The sequence below is a fragment of the Etheostoma spectabile genome, chromosome 4 (assembly GCF_008692095.1).
Source record: "Etheostoma spectabile isolate EspeVRDwgs_2016 chromosome 4, UIUC_Espe_1.0, whole genome shotgun sequence".
Taxonomy (NCBI): domain Eukaryota; kingdom Metazoa; phylum Chordata; class Actinopteri; order Perciformes; family Percidae; genus Etheostoma; species Etheostoma spectabile.
Genome location: NC_045736.1, coordinates 446829 through 464536, shown reverse-complemented (window position 1 = coordinate 464536; position 17708 = coordinate 446829). Strand labels below are relative to the sequence as shown.

Sequence of the window (17708 nt, the reverse complement as noted above, 5' to 3'; positions counted from 1 at the left end):
CTTGCAAAATAGCAGGGTGTTCAAATAATTATTTTCCTCACTGTATCTATCTACGTCTCTATATATCTATGTCTCTATCTATCTTTCTATCTGTCTATTTCTATCCATCTATCTGTCTATGTCTCTTTCTGTTTCTGTCTATCAATCTATGTCTCTATGTCTCTATCTATCTTCTATCTACTGTGAACCTAAATGAATGGGCGGCCAAAGCAAAGTCTGTGGGGGGCGGTTTTGGCCCGCAGGCCTCAAGTTTGAAACATGATTTAGACAAACTTTATGCTAAGCTAACTATCTCCTGCCTAAAGCTTCACATTTATCTTCTAACTCGGCAAGAAAGCAAACAAGTTCAAGATAAAATGAATATTCGTTTAAGGAAAATGTAGAAAAATAAGTCAGAATGAATATAAAAAGATGGAGATGAAGAACGATAGAGGAGCCATTACACAGAGAAAGGTAAGAGAAGCACATGGATATAAATAGTTGGACTGTGTAAGAAAGTCTCTCTCTCTCGCCCTCTCTCTCTGTCTCTCTCTGTCTCTCTCTCTCTCTCTCTGTTTCACTCTCTCTTGCTACCCCTCCCTCTCTCTCGGTCTTCCTCTGTCTCTCCCTCTCTCTCACTGTCTCTCTTGCGCTCTCTCTCTCTCCATCTGTCTCTTGCTCTCTCTCTTTCTACCCCTCTCTCTCTCTCTCTCTCTCTCTCTTCCCCGCCTCTATTTGTGTCTCTGTCTTTCTGTCTCTTAATTGAATTCAATTCAAAGAAACTTTATTAGCATGACCTTAGTGACATTCAGTATTCCTAAAGCACTTAAACAGGGAGACATTGATCACATTTACATCAACAACCATAACAAGAACAGAACTGATGATATCAGCATTAACATGACAACATCACAAGTGTGTGTGTGTGTGTGTGTGTGTGTGTGTGTGTGTGTGTGTTGTGTGTGTGTGTGTGTGTGTGTGTGTGTGTGTGTGTGTGTGTGTGTGTGTGTGTGTGTGTGTGTGTGTGTGTGTGTGTTGTGTGTGTGTGTGTGTGTGTGTGTGTGTGTGTGTGTGTGGGCTCCTCAAAGTGTGACAGGTAGACATATTGTGCTGCTAGACTACAGCTCTCTGGCTGTTCTCCCAGCAGGATCAGCACTTTGTTGATGTCGGTTATTTGGTCAAATGTCGGGTGCTGGTGTCTGAATTTGGGGAAATATTTAGTTCGGACCGGCTGCAGTTGGGTGCATTCTGTCAGGAAGTGCAGATCTGTCTCGACTGTGTCGCTCTTGCACAGCTGGCAGAAGCGCTCCTCTTTGAGGGGCCATTGTTGTTTGTAGCGGCCTGTCTCAATGGCCAGGTTGTCTCGCTGAGTCTGTACCTGGTCAACGTGGTTCTTAGTGTGACATCGGTCACTGTGGTCAGGTAATCTGCCACTCTGTACTCTCTCTTTAGGGTCAGATACCACTGCATCTTGCTTTGTGCTTTTGTTTGTGTTCCAATCAATGATGTAGTTTTGTTTCTGTTGTGTTATAATTTGGTTAACTCTGATTGGTTGTTTCCCAGACTGGTCCTGAGGCAGAACAGGGTCAGGAAGTGGACTGAGCGTCAGGACCAGCTGAGTGAGGGGACTCTTCTCTTTGCTCAGCTCTTGGTCTTGCAGGGCTTTCTGCTGATAGAAGTGGGGGTCACTGTTTTTTAGATGAAGCCAATATTTGATTGCACGTTTTTGAATTTTGATGAATAATGGGAATTGGCCTAATTCAGCTCTGCAGGCGTTGTTGGTGATTTTCCTGTGCACCTGTAGGATGCTTTTACAGAACTCTAGATGCAGGATTTCAACTGGGTTTTTGTCCAAGTGGGAAGAATTCTGGTAGGAAATAGGACCCCACACCTCACTACCGCAGAGGAGGATTGGCTCTAGTACACATTCTAATAATTTTAGCCAAATTCTGACTGGGATTTTAATGTAGATTTAACTTTTTATTGCATTCTCTCTCAGCTCCATTATCGCTGGGTTAAACCTATTTTCAGTCCTAAATAATTGTAATGTGTACAATTGTCTAATTTATGTTTTCCTAATGTGAAGCTGTATGCGTTTCCTTGAGATCTGGATCTTTTCTGAAAAGTCATTGTCTTTGTCTTTTGTGTGTTTACTGTCAGGGCGCAGCTCTGACAGTACTGCTCCAGCAGGTCCAGGTTCTGCTGTATGCCCTGTTCTGTAGGGGACAACAGAACCAGGTCATCTGCATAGAGCAGGAACTTGATCTCAGAGTTGTGTAGCGTGAGACCAGGGGCTGCGGATTCCGCTAGGATAGTGGCCAGTAGGTTGATGTAGATGTTGAATAGAGTGGGACTCAGACAGCAGCCCTGTCTCACGCCACGCTTCTGACTGAAGAATGTTGTTCTTTTGTTGCCAATTTTAATATTGCACTTATTGTTAGTGTACGATGATTTAATGATGTCATTTGTTTTGCCCCCTACACCAGATTCAATAACTTTGTAGAATAGACCGCTGTGCCAAATAGACTCAAATGCCTTTTTGAAATCTATGAAATATGCATAGATTTTGTTGTTGTTTTGGTGAACATGTTGTTTGAAGTGGGGTGTTTTGGTACCATTCCAATTTGACTTTTACTCAAGACATTGTGTTTGGTAAGGAAGTTTGTGGGTCTGGAGTTGATGATGCTACAGAAGAGCTTCCCCAGATTACTGTTCACACAGATGCCTCGGTAATTATTTGGGGCAAATGTATCTCCAGGCTTGTATATTGGTGTGATGAGACCGTGGTTCCAGATGTCAGGGAAATAACCTGCGCCCAGAATCAAGTTAAAGAGTTTCAGAACGGCCAGTTGGAATTGAGGGCTTGTGTATTTCAGCATCTCATTCATGATACCATCGAGCCCACTGGCTTTTCGGGGTTTTAGTGCCCAGAGTTTGTCTCTTAGTTCCTGTTCATTAATGGGGGAGTCGAGAGGATTCTGGTTGTCTTTTACCGCTGATTCTAGTTCAATCAGTTTTGTTATGGTTTGGTTTTGATTTGGGTCTGTGTTGCTTAGTGATAGCTCGTAGAGTGTTTCAAAATGGCCGACACATGTCTTAATTCTGTATCTCCAATTCCACAGGTTGAGCTTTTTTAAGATTTTTCCATTTTTCCCAAAATTGGTTTGTGTTTATGGACTCCTCCGTTAATGTCAGTTGTTTGTGTGTGTGTTGTGCTTTTTTGATTCTGAGTGTGTGTTTGTAGTGTTTAAGTGTGGCGCAGTAGAGAAGGCGTAAGTCTACATTTCCTGTCTCTCTTTGTTTTTGGTTAGATAATCGCCTAACGTTTTGTCCAATTTCTTTATATTCTTTGTCAAACCACTTGTCATCTTTGGGGTTCTTAGGTTTATTTTTGGATAGTTTTAATTGGGATTTCTTTGCAGTTTCCACAATAATGTGGTTGATATGTCTAACTGCATTATTTTCGCATTCTAGACTGTGTACATATGTGGTGTCCAGAAAGGTGTCTAGTAGTGTTTGGATTGGGGCTGAGCTGAATGCTTTCTGGAACTCCTCTGTGCTGTTTTCGACCCATCTGTAGGATCTCCTGATATTAAACAGTTTATTGGGCTGTGGGGGGGTGCTGATGTTTGTCACTGACCTTCTGAGAAACAGTAATTTGGCTGTGGTCAAACAGAGGGGTCAGTGGTTTGACTGCAAATGCACTGAGAGAGAAAGGGTCTATCTATCTGTGGCTCAGTGTACGGTCTGCCAATCGGTGGTCGAGCAGTCATTGTCGAAGTGTTTCAAGACACTGAAGAGTGTTCGCTCTGTGAATGTGTCCTGATGAGCTCTCTGTTCTCTCTGTAGAAAAAGCGCTTTGAGCAGTTGTTAAGACTGGAAAAGCGCTATATAAATACAGCACGTCACTAATTTTGAGAGTGTGTGTGCTGTGAGTGTGTAGTAATTGTGCCTAATTTGAGTGTGTGTGTGTGTGTGTGTGTGTGTGTGCGCGAGCGCGCCTGATCATGTGTTTTGCTGTGAAAAGTCAAGACAGACAAAATCACCATAAACCCGGGTGTTTTATTTTGAAATTTGCTTTGTTTTGTAAAGTCCCCAGCTGCAGCTGTGGTCTTCCTGTATGTGATTACCTGCCTAACGTGACATTGCGCTCTCTCACACATCTGTCTTCTGTCTTCCGTCTCTCTCTTCTCTCCTCCGTCTCTCTCTTCTCTCCTCCGTCTCTCTCTTCTCTCCTCCGACTTTCTTCTGTCCTCCGACTCTGTCTACTGTCCTCCGACTCTCTTCTGTCCCCCGACTCTGTCTTCTGTCCTCCGACTTGCTTCTGTCCTCCAACTCTCTCTTCTGTCATCTGACTCTCTCTTCTGTCCTCCGACTGTCTTCTGTTCTCCGACTCTCTTCTGTCCTCCGACTGTCTTCTGTTCTCCGACTCTCTTCTGTCCTCTGACTCTCTCTTCTGTCCTCCGACTGTCTTCTGTTCTCCGACTCTCTTCTGTCTTCCGACTCTCTCTTCTGTCCTCCAACTCTCTCTTCTGTCATCTGACTCTCTCTTATGTCCTCCGACTGTCTTCTGTTCTCCGACTCTCCTCTGTCTTCCGACTCTCTCTTCTGTCCTCCAACTCTCTCTTCTGTCATCTGACTCCCTCTTCTGTCCTCCGACTCTGTCTTCTGTCCTCCGACTCTGTCTTCTGTCCTCCAACTCTCTTCTGTCCTCCAACTCTCTCTTATGTCATCTGACTCCCTCTTCTGTCCTCCGACTCTGTCTTCTGTCCTCCGACTCTGTCTTCTGTCCTCCGACTCTCTTCTGTCCTCCAACTCTCTCTTCTGTCATCTGACTCTCTTCTGTCCTCCGACTGTCTTCTGTCTTCCGACTCTCTCTTCTGTCCTCCAACTCTCTCTTCTGTCCTCCGTCTCTCCCTTCTGTCCTCCATCCCTCTCTTCTGCTCTCCATCCCTCTCTCCTGTCCTCCGTCCCTCTTCTGTCACAGGACAAGCTGTGTCTCCCGCACCACATCTTGGAAGAGAAAGGCCTGGTAAAGCTGGGGGTCACAGTGCAAGCTCTGGTGGACCAGGCTTCGTCCAAACTCTTCGTGCTGACGTGAGCGACGGGCGGAGACAGACGGAGCTTCCTCTGACTGACACGTACAACCAAACACTCCTGGATCCAAAACGCTGCCACGCATTTTTATTAGATCTCAGCTCTATTCACACGGGACTTTAGCTCTTTGTAATAACCCTTGTGTTGTCCTCCCGGTTCACCACCTTACTAGTTTTATACTACTTTTTGGAATCCATGGTTAATAACTCTCATTTATATAGAATAATACCTAATATCTGAGTTAAAAAAGAAGAAATTATGAATTATTTTGACTAATAGTTAAGATCAGAGAAATAAAAGTGATCAGTTGTATTTGCAAAGAGCGTTGTAAGGAATCCAATCCACTTTTGTGGAAATTTGGTTAAAAAGAAACTTGACCCAAGGACAACAGGAGGGTTAGTTACGCAGCTAGTCTGTGATCTTAATCCGGTGCAGAACTGCCTGTCTGTCGTTTGTTGAGTAAAATATTCCCCCGCAAATCACCGGCCATATGCCTGCAAACACCGAGGTTGTGTGATAATTCATTCATTCAAACCTTTATTTAACCAGGATAAAAAAACACTCCTTGAGATCAAAAATCTCTTTTACAAGAGTGTCCTGGCAAGTGGCAGCGACGCGGTTTCAAATAGACACAGAGACACTTCCAATATAATACATAAACTCACTTTCACATATCATATTCAAACAATAATATTGGTCCCGCACAAAATACGAGGGTATGGGGGGTTAATTCCATTCCGGTGTGCATAGGGCTTTATGCCACATTTAGATTGTTCTGTTGGGTTTAAAAACGCACATACTTTCATCCTTTGCGGCATTTATACACCTCGTTTCAGAGCCTCGTGGTGTACGTCGTCATATTTAGATCTAGGAATACGAGACTACGAGGCCCTTAACCGAAACCCTACTTACCCGGTTGGGTTCGGTGTCTGCCAAGTTGTGTTGCCGTCTCCACGGCCGCAAACGGAGACCGTTGGCAACGGCAACAGTGACACCAACGTTTCTCGTCCTCTCGTTTCTCGTCTTATTGGTCTCAACAAGACTTAAAGCCCATGTTGCAGGTTAAACACCACTGTTGATTATTAGGTACAAAAAGCGTTAACGTCCGGCAGTGTAGCGTTAGCTAGCTCTCTAAACTTGTGAAAAACCGAACAATATTCGCGTCTAAGCTGTGTTTCACTTTCCCTCCAATATTATTATTAACATAATAAAGTCACCTGAACTGTTAATATTAAAAGACCAAAAACCATATTGGGCCTGACCAGAGGCAAAGACAACGCAGGCTGCTCTGTTTTCTCCCCAACGTGACGTCATGCAATGCATTGTGGGGGGAAATAGAGGCATTGCAAAAACACTGTAAAATAGTGCCTACTTTTCATATTATATTCATGATATCCAAAACCATCAAATACAATAGATAACAACAGTTCAAATGGTTATTACCAACAAGCAAATTGCACAAATTCGTTGCAAAATTAAACCTGCAACATGGGCATTAAAGCTACTAACGCTACCATGGTAACTACCAGCAGTGGGTGGAGTCTCATATGAACACTGGTTTCTTCAGGTTGAAGAGACGTGCCGGGCCCTATTTTAAAGATGTGAGGTCACGGCATGGGGCATTGTGTTCAGGGTGTGTCCAAATCCACTTTTGGTAGTTTGATGGGGCGCATAGTCCTAAAGGGTTGGACTTTGTGTCTTCATTAATCACAGGTGTGTTCTGGGTAACATGCAATCAACCAATCAGAGTTTCTCTCCCATTCTCTTTAACAGCCAATCAGAGGTCCTCTCTTATTCCCTTTAACATATTTTTATTTGTAATCTTCTGCATGTGTGTGTGCAATGAAATGCTGCGTTATTGACTTTAGAGGTTTTTGTTGGTCAGTGGTGCTTCAATATAGCAATACTCCCAGCACCTGAAAACACCTCCCTGTAAGACCAGCACGCCAAACTGTCAACTGAAGCCATCAATACAAATCTATGATTTAAAAAAAAAAAAAAAAATCATACATTTCTTTTCCTTTCTTTAGAAATTCGTACACTGGTTGGAACCAAAACATATGACAGAGTATTATGGCCATTTTGAGAGGGGGGGAATGCTTTTAAGAGTAAAAGTGACAATATTTATGGCATGGAATTATAATATTATGAGAATAAAGTGGTGTTTGGGAGTAAACAAGGTAAAAATATTACAAGATAGTCAGAATTTGAAAATGATTTGTAACATTGTGAGAATTTTTTATAATTGTATTAGAAAATATTCATTTTGAGAATAAAGTAGTAGTATTACAAGATGTGGCTTTATTGTAAAAAAAGAAAAAAGTATGATTTTTGTTCATAACATTTCACAAATTAAATACTTTTCTTTAAAGAAATTACAATTTTGTCCTAAAAATACAAAAGTGCTGATATCACAATTAAGATAAAGTCAGACGGAGGTGACACTAAATAAAGGTACCAGGTACTTTTTTAATAATGGAGAACCAAAAAAAACAAAGGGTGTAAAGGAGGCAGGTGTGGAAACGAAGACATAATGAGAAAAATTATATTTTGTTTGTTTTTTTACAATAAAGCTTGTAAATATGTTTTAGAAACCCAAAACACAAGTATGAACCGGAAAATGAGAATGATATGGGACCTTTAAAAAGGAACATTTGTTATATTTGGAGATTTATGTAGTGATATACTACAAGATTTGGCTTTATGTGCGTAAAAGTATGATTTTTGTCAACAAATTCCAACTTAATATGACTTTTGTCTCACGTTTTTCGCATATTTTTCAAAAACAAAATTATGAAGAACTAATATTACAAGATAAAGTCTTAATTTTACAGGAACATTGGTAATATTTTGAGAATTTGTTGTAATTTTATGAGACAAAGTCATAACATTAAAAAAATGTAATTGTAATTTTATTAGACAATGTTTATTTTCAAGCAGAAAATATTACAAAATGTTGATTTTCAAAATAAAGTAGTAGTATTAGTAGTGGTGGCTTTATCATTGTAAAAATAATAATAATTATTATAATAATAACATTATTATTCATAGCAAACAGAGTTTACAACGTGCTTTGACAGACAATAAGACTTACCCTGATGATTTTTATCCTAAAATGTAAATGTTAAATGACTTTATTCTCACAATATTACAACATTTTATTTGACTAATTACAAATTTATTCTTACATGTATTTTGGGGGTATAAAATAATAAAGTTTAGAATTCTAAAATCTGAATTTAACAAGAGTTTTAGTTGTAATTTTATGAGAACATATTTTCAAAATAAAATAGTAGTGTAACAAGAAGTGGCTTTATCGTTATAAGAAATGTGACTTTCCTCATGAAATCTAGAATTACTACCAAGTAGTCATTCTTTTGATTTCTTGGAATTATGACTCTATTCTCATAATATTACATATTCGTAAAAAGAAATAAAATTGTAATTTAATAATAATTTTTGCGTGCCTGTGGCCCTCAAACTCTGTTGTACAAATATAGTTGCAGGGACTTTTTATCTTTTTTAGTTTAAATTTTGTGTTTAATTTAGATGAGATGTGGAATGGGCGGAGATGTGGATGTGAACTCCGCCTGTTGATATCATGCTGTCTGATTTTTACAATGCGTGGCTTATCAACGGCTTCTAGATCTTTTCCTGCTGAAGTTTCAGGTGAAGTGTTACCAGACTGTGTGAATAAAACCTAAATGTTCATGTCTTAAAGGGTAACTACCGTTCAATTCAACCTGGACCCTAATTGTCCTGTGTTTTTGTGTGTAAGTGACTGATCGGAACAACAATCTTTGACATTGGTCCGCAGACCGGGCTGCAATGTAACCCTACGGGGCAAATTTTCAACCTCATGTGATCCACTTAAAGTTCTGTTGTTGCTGCTGACGGACTCAGATTATTATTCTAAGTGTTTGAAAACTTTGAGGAATGGATCCCTACAGAGATACACCTTTAAAACCACTTTGAGACCTTTCTGTTAACCAGAAACAGCTCTGAACCACTAAACCCACCAGACTCCATTTAAAAAAACAATACTTTTAGTGTGTATAGAGCAAACAAACTTATACATGTAAATCAGTACACTTTGTGTTTATTTCAACCAAAACTAGAGTTGTAATAGTTGGAAAAGTGGAAAGACCACCCACAACGGCTTTTCATAGTTTAATTTTGTTTCTAACGACTCTGAATGAAGTGTGTTTTATGGTGCTAAAATTACTGTTTATTTACATGGTGGGTTTAGCGAACGCAATTTTGTGGATGTTTCTTTTTTTTTCTTTTTTTTAAAGGATTTTACTCTTTAACAGAAATGTCGACCTCCTTAGAAATTCTTTCTATAATGTTGTCAGACATTTAGAAGAATAATCTGAGTCAGACAGCGGCAAAACGAGCACTTTGTGAAGGTCAATACTAACGAGACAATTGTCCTATTAACTTACATCGTAGCTTGTTTCTCCGCTGCCGACTGCAGCGATCTCGCATAATACTCAGTCACTTAGACACAAAAAGATAAGGAAGATTATCCTTACATAGAGGGAGGAAACTTTTAACCAACATTTGTATTTAAACATAAATATATTTATAATATAAAGAGAAGCTGTTTGGGTTGTTGTACACATTCAAAAAGAAATATGCCAAAACATATTTTTCTCTAATATATTTTAGGTATGATTGTTTTTTTTTTTTAAGTCTGTAAGAAATCCTATTTGTTTTTAGTGAACATTTTTTAACAATTTGTTTCTTTTAAGAGATTCAATTTGCGTATGTGCCAAAAAAACGCTCCTCATGTCTGTAGCTCCAAGCCCAGATCATCTTGATTCATATGTAAAATGTTGATGATGTCAGAGCCAGGATGACATGGCGCGAGGGGGTCAAGCAGCTACAGCTCCGCCTCAAAGACTTTGAGGCTCAGAGAAAATGTGATTGAATCGGAAACAGAGGCTTATTGGGACAATAACTTACACTTTAAATAGACAATGTACATACGAAATGGCTGTTTGCATAAGAAAAAGGGCAGAATGTGCAAAAACAAAATACATAGTGTGCAGTGGTGTGGTCTAATGCATTGTAGTGGGTATACTGTAGTGTATATGTATGGGCCTTTGGGGAGCGGGGGGGGATATCATAATGGTGTCCCCCAGGGAAATTGTGAGCATCAATGACTTTATTTCCTGTATTCTGATTCACGTTTATGCACCAATTAACGGTGGAAATACATTTATTTAGCCTATGCAAAAAAGAAAAACACAGTTGATAATTTGAAAAATATCAAAATTATAATGGAAAGTATGTTATTACCTGCCGTTGCGCGTTTTTAAATAGGTATACAGAAACCCTGGAGCTTTTTTAGTATGTATGGTGCTTTTATTGCGTATGACGTAGACTACATCACTGATACTATGTGTAATGGGCAGAGTAAATTTAAAGGTAAAGGAGACCTATTATACTTTTCTGTAAGTTACAATGTCAGATGTGTTAACCGTGGCCAAAGCTTCAATTTCTTTAACATTTGAGCTTGTGAATGTAGAAACACAAAATACAACCATCAACCACAAATTGATACATAATAGGTCTCCTTTCATGTTTTGGTGAAAAGTTCCTCACGCCTGCAAACCGTGTTTTTGGAAAAGCTGCTGTGAGTTTGTCCAAACCTGTGAGGTCCGGGTCCTACGGAGCTAAATTTGTTTCTTTATTAAATGCAAGAAAAAAAAAGATCTGAGAGAATAATAAAATTTAAGGGAAAAAGTTATCACACTGATAGCAAAAATAACATTGTTTAAAAAAATATATATATATTTGAGAGAAAATGTTTTCAAAAATCTCTCTCAAAATACTTTTTTAAACTCTCAAATACCTATTTTTTGCTATCAGTGTGAAAAAAAAGAAGGTAAAATCTCCCTCAAAATATTTTCTTTTAAATATATACTACATACCTAGGGCCCAGAGCCACCGCTATGACTCAGAATCTGCGCCGCGGTTACGTACGTAGGTACGTAGAGATCCCGACCCTCGAGAAATGTAACGTTGAGGCGATGCAGGCCGCAACAACTGTGATGGGTCCTAACTTCTGCAGCAGAAAGAACAGGGGAGACGCTTAGTTTCTCTCACTATGACTCGCTCTGAACACAATCACCATCACTCACTCTACTACAGGGACTTTGTGGGGGGGTTATTAACACGTCTCTGCAGCTGGTTAGGCCTTTTTTAAGATTTAGGGTTGCGGGGTTAGGGTTGGGGGTTAGGGTTGGGGGTTAGGGGGTTAGTGTTGCAAAGTTAGGGTTGGGTATCATTTGGATTTCTATGATTCTAAACCGATGCTTGAAAAATGACGTCAAAGAAAGGCTGTTGTTTTTTTTAATTTAAACTTATTTAAATTTAATTAATTAATTTATAATTTACAGATAGAGCAGGTCTAGACCACTCTATAATTTACAGATAGAGTAGGTCTAGACCACACTATAATTTAAATATAGGGTAGGTCTAGACCACTCTATAATTTACAGATAGAGCAGGTCTAGACCACTCTATAATTTAAATATAGGGTAGGTCTAGACCACTCTATAATTTACAGATAGTGTAGGTCTAGACCACTCTATAATTTACAGATAGTGTAGGTCTAGACCACTCTATAATTTACAGATAGAGTAGGTCTAGACCACTCTATAATTTACTAGATCTATAATTTACAGATAGTGTAGGTCTAGACCACTCTATAATTACAGATACAGATAGAGTAGGTCTAGACCACTCTATAATTTACAGATAGAGTAGGTCTAGACCACACTATAATTTACAGATAGAGCAGGTCTAGACCACTCTATAATTTAAATATAGGGTAGGTCTAGACCACTCTATAATTTACAGATAGAGCAGGTCTAGACCACTCTATAATTTAAATATAGGGTAGGTCTAGACCACTCTATAATTTACAGATAGAGTAGGTCTAGACCACTCTATAATTTACAGATAGTGTAGGTCTAGACCACTCTATAATTTACAGATAGTGTAGGTCTAGACCACTCTATAATTTACAGATAGGGTAGGTCTAGACCACTCTATAATTTACAGATAGGGTAGGTCTAGACCACTCTATAATTTACAGATAGGGTAGGTCTAGACCACTCTATAATTTACAGATAGGGTAGGTCTAGACCAACCTAAACACGGAAACAGCTGCAACTATAATTTTGGAGCCTCCCTGATCCAAGGAATTTAACAATATATGAACTTTTTAAAGTACTTAAATATATAATAAGTAGACCTAAGTATCCTAACGCACAACTACACTAATTTCACAATAAATAAATTACACTATTAAGTAATGACAAAACAAAGGTTGAGTTGGTAACTAGAAGGAAAATATGGCGTTTTAAAAGTAGCCTAGCTCGCTAACGGTAGACTATGAAGAAAGTAATATTTTTACGTTCGTTTCGGAGCGACAGAGGGAAAATATTCAACACATTAAGTGCAAAAATGAAATGAGGAACCGAAATTTGAGTTCTAATCCAGACCGATTGCATAGGTTTGGGTACCCAACCCTAATTTACATTCTGCCCCTTTCGAAACCTAAATCATGGCAGGTCTGGGATCAGCTTGAGTTTCTGCTTAAAGGTCTCTGCTTGTATGAACGACTGAGGTCGTGTGTCTGAACAAATGTTTCCACTGGACGGATTTGACAGTTGCCAAAACAGACATTCATTCTCTTGTAATATTTAAATGTAATATAGCCTGTGTGGATATTATTATTATTATTATTACTATTATTATTATTATTATTATTATTATTCACAAGGATTTCTTGTTTTTTAATTCACGTATGAAAGAATCAGTACATGTTCTCTATATTCAACTTTAAAGGTGCTCTAAGCGCGCATTTTTCATCACATACAGGAATCATCTCACTGTAAAAACATCTGCTTACTATCTGCTAGCTGCCTGTCCCCAGAACACACTGTCTCTGTAGACAGCCCACCTGCACCACGAAGCTACATCTTTGGGTTGTCTTCCTGTCAACCATGAAAAAAAACGTTTTGGTCACTTTTTTTCAACATTATTATCCCTTTTCCAACATTTTTGTCACGTTTTCCGTGTTGTGAATGCTTTTTTTGGTGTTTTTTCCACAAAGTTTTTTTATATTTTTAATGTTGACATTTTCAGCCCTTATTTAGACGACCTATTTTTTGTGACAAAAAAAAAAAAAATTAAGTAAAAACGGGTCAAATTTGACCCAACAACAACATGAGGGACAAAGAGTCTTCCAGCGTTTCAGCCGATAACCGACAAGAAGGATTTGGGGGTGGGGGTTGGGGGGGTTAGTGCACATGAAAGGTGGTGTGGGGAGTGGAGGAGAGTGAAGCGTGAAGAAGGAAGTTAGCTAGAGGAGAGCTGTCCTAGACCACAACAACGTTGAATTATAACACAAGGGACTGTCACTCCCTGATGTGAGTCGAGTGCAGATGTGAGTCGTACATGCTCAGATTTAAACGGTTTACAACAAAACTGTCATACTGAAATTTGTGAAAACCATTAAATAATAAACTTTTCTCATTTAGAACAATAACAGAAGCTGGGAATCATTTCAAAACGTTGTAGCTATCTGTGGTTGTTTGATTGATAACGTTAGCTCAAAACACCATTCAACTGACAGCCTTTGTTGTGTGTGATGCTAACTTGTAGCCAGCAGTGAACCAACTTTATTAAGTAGGTCCATTTTTACTGAGTTGACGTTACAGAAGTCTCTCGTTAGCATCTCAGAGGCTACTTCAGAGAATGAACACGCAAAGTCCCGAATTCACATCGGAAAAGCCTTTGAAAGGGGGCGAGAACACCGCCGGCAGAAGGAGGAGGAGGGGCGAGCTAGCCGCCATTTTGTTTGACAATACTTCGAACGTCAACCAGACGTGACGTCACGCAACATTGCTTAGAGCACCTTTAACGGGGGGGATCACCAGACGCCTCCTGATACCATATCATCACAATACTTATGCCACGATACGATATCATTGTGATTTTAAACATATTGCAATATTCTGCGATATATTGCAATTTAAAACCTTTTTTTTTTTACTTCAAATTTTTCCCCAATTTGAAATGATGTCCCCAAAAGGAAACTTTGTCAACATCTGTTTCATCTAAAAAGAAACATATCTCTGTTTGTTCACCTCACTTCAATATTATTGCTGCAAAATGAGACAAACTGACTTCACATATATAATATATAATAAAAGATCCATACTTTGTGTAGCAATACAGTATTGCCACTGAAAATATTGCAATACTATACTGTATTGATTTCCCCCCCCCCTACCTTTAAGACATTAATAATCCACAACACTATGGGCAGCTTGGTGAAGTTCGATATATATATATATATATATATATATATATATATATATATATATATAAAAACAGCTATTATATCATAACAGTGTTATTTTTTTGTTGTGGCTGAAATGTGTAAACTAGAAGTAGAGCATCATACTGTCTTCCTAATATATTTTACTTTCTTGGTTTTTAATGCTTTAGATTCATTCGAAACGCCTGCTGACAAAGATATGCAGATTAATAAAGTCAGAAAAATATGGATGTTTTTTGAATAAATAATGATTTTCTGTTTGCTTGTTCCTAATCATTTGGTTATATAATCACGCATATTTCATATCCACAGTGGGTTTTTGTTGTTGTCGTTTTTGGGAAAAAAGCAATCAAAGCAAAGCGGCGGCTGCTTCTTCTCCGACAGAATATGCACTTTAATCTTGTGTATTTATATATCTGTATTTTAGCAACTGAGCAAATTTGAAATCACCTTTAAATCTGAAATGGGAGAGTTTGAAAATGTGACGCTGGTGTAAATGTGGCGAGCCTGCTGAGTGTAAAGCAGTGTTGTTGTTCTTAATGTCTGTTATTTTGTATATACATTTTGTCCAGAAACGGCCTGTACTTCAATTTTTGTACTTTTCTGACTGGGAGGGAAATTTATTTTTGATGTAACATACCCTTTTGTAACTCTTTGTGGACCTTTTGTGTCATTTGTTGTACAGCAACTCATATTGAAATGCATGAAATGTCCCTTTAATGTCGCCTTAACTGCTGTGAATACTGTATATATGCACTGTATTTCTCATCACTTTCTCAGTAAAGACCTCAACTGTCTAAAAATCGATGAGTGGCAATACTTCATGCTCGATATTTCAATCAAATATTTCCATCAGAGTTTCAAATCAATGATTGCCTGACGCAGCAATGAGATATACTTTATATAACTTTATATATATAGTTTGTATTTGTATTTATTATAAGGATCCCCCGGATAACCAGCTAGTCTTCCTGGGGTCCAAAACAACATTTAATCAGACAATATTAAAACGTTACTGACATATACATAAAATAAAATAAAGGAAAGACAAAATACAACAATATCTGCTTAGAAAGCTAAATAACAAAAGAAAAAATACAATTCAAATAAAATAAAAACAAGAGCAAACCAAGCAAATAGAGAAATATCTTGAAAACAAAATTTTAAAGTAGGCTATAGTTCATCACGTATTTATTTTTTTAATTCATGTTTTGCTTTGTGGAAAGAAATTACAGGCATCTTAATTTTGTCTTAACCAAGTATATAAATTGTCTAATAATTTTCTAATAAGAATGACATTTTTGACAGTAGTTTAATATTCTGCACTTTCATCCAGTCCTGACCATTGTCCACGTTCCATCATCCCCTAAATAATAGCTCGGCTTCAAAGGTTGTGGGTTCAAGCCCCTGGTCTTGCACGATGATTATAAAAATCATAAAAACGTCATACCATGTTGAAAAAAGACATAGAATAGTATATTGAAAAAGGTCAGAAGTAATAAAAAAGTCATAGTATGGCATGTCCAAAATCATAAGAACGTCAGAGAATAGAATGTGGAAAATAATCATAAAGCAAGCACTTTTGTAAAAGGTATATACGAGCTGGATAATTGTCCTATTGACTTACATAGTAGATAGTAGGTTGGCAGGTATGTGGAGTCACATGTCACAGAGACAACTCCAACATGTAGGAAGAGTGGGCGCAGTGCCAGATTAGATATGAAAAGATAAACTTATAACCCTTGTCTTCATGACATTAAATATACAATTGGCAAAAAATCCTTCATCGTTAGACAATTCAGAGAATGTGTGTACTTTGTCTTGTAAGATATGCATTTAATGTTATTTAATCAATCTGGGTCAATGGACTTGCAATGCCAATGCAGGATTTTGAAAATATTTAAGTCTTAAGTCAACCAGGGGGACTTAATAAGTTGATTTTACCTAACTGGAACTGGACTGATTGTTAATTTCAATCAGGTGTTCAGGTTGAAGCAGACGGACGTCTAAAACACGCAGGGAAGACTATCAACATGAATATGGATATCGATATACTATTCTATGACTTTCTATGACGTTGATTGACATGCTATGATATGACTTTTTTTTTTTATGGCTATCAACATGCTATACTATGACTTTCTATTACTTTTTCAACATGCTATACTTTGACTTTTTTCACATACCATAACTTTTTTTGACATTATTATATGACTTTTTTATTACTTTGACTTTTTCAGAATACTATTCTGACGTTTTTCAACATACTATACTTTTACTTTTTTCAACATGTTATAATATGAGTTTTTTTAATGATTTTTTAATGACTTTTATGACGTGCTATGACTTTATCACTTTCTGACTGTCTTTGACGTTTTTCGACATACTATATTATGACTTTTGTATAAATACTATACTATGGCTTTTTTATGACTTTTTTCAACATGCTATATTATGACTTCATTGATATTTTTTGACATACTATACTATATACTTTTTTCAACATACTGACTTTTTATGATTTTTTGACACACTATGACTGTTACTACTATACTATTATAACTTTATTTGAGATACTATTAAATGAATTTTTATAACTTTTTTCGACATGCTATAGTGACATTTTTCAACATGCTGTACTATGACTTTTAATTTTTTTCAACATAATATACTATGACTTTTTAATGACAGTATAACAACTTTTTAATCACTTTTTCAACATGCTATACAATGACTTTTTTTTAACATACTATACTGACTTTTCATGACTTCATATGACATACCATAGTGACTTTTTTCAACATGCTATACAATGACTTTATGACTTCATTTGACATACGACTTTTTTTTACTTTTTCAACATACTATACTGAATTTTTTTTAACATACCACACAATGACTTTAAGACGTTTTTTGACATACTAGACTATGACATTTTTCTATAATTTGTTTTTGAAATTGTGTACCAGGACTATGACATTTTCGACATACTACACTATGACTTTTTTTCTACAAGTGTCGGCATCCTCGGGAATACGTGTCAGGATGACTAACTGCAACCTCACAACTCTGATGGGAAACATGTTCTAGAAAGTTTCACTCAGCAGCTCAACAAACTTCGAGAAGAACAAAATAATTGAATAACTGTGGATTTTATTGTGAAAAACAGCTGTTTCACATGTGATCGTATTGAGATGCAGGAACCGTTTCCTCCTTTCCTGTCGCTCAGTTACCCAAAACACAAGCAAAGAAGTAAGGTTCAGTTTGTATA

The 17708-nt window shown here is 37.6% G+C and overlaps 1 protein-coding gene across 1 annotated transcript in view; it reads left to right on the top strand.

Moving 5' to 3' along the window:
- lrch1 (leucine-rich repeats and calponin homology (CH) domain containing 1) overlaps window positions 1-7065 on the top strand; it is a gene marked incomplete in the record, with an annotated part of 222442 nt that extends 215377 nt beyond the window's left edge. The window contains 1 exon segment of the mRNA XM_032512767.1: window positions 4967-7065. Within this exon segment, the coding sequence (XP_032368658.1) occupies window positions 4967-5080 (114 nt within the window).
- Between the last annotated feature and the right edge of the window lie 10643 nt (window positions 7066-17708).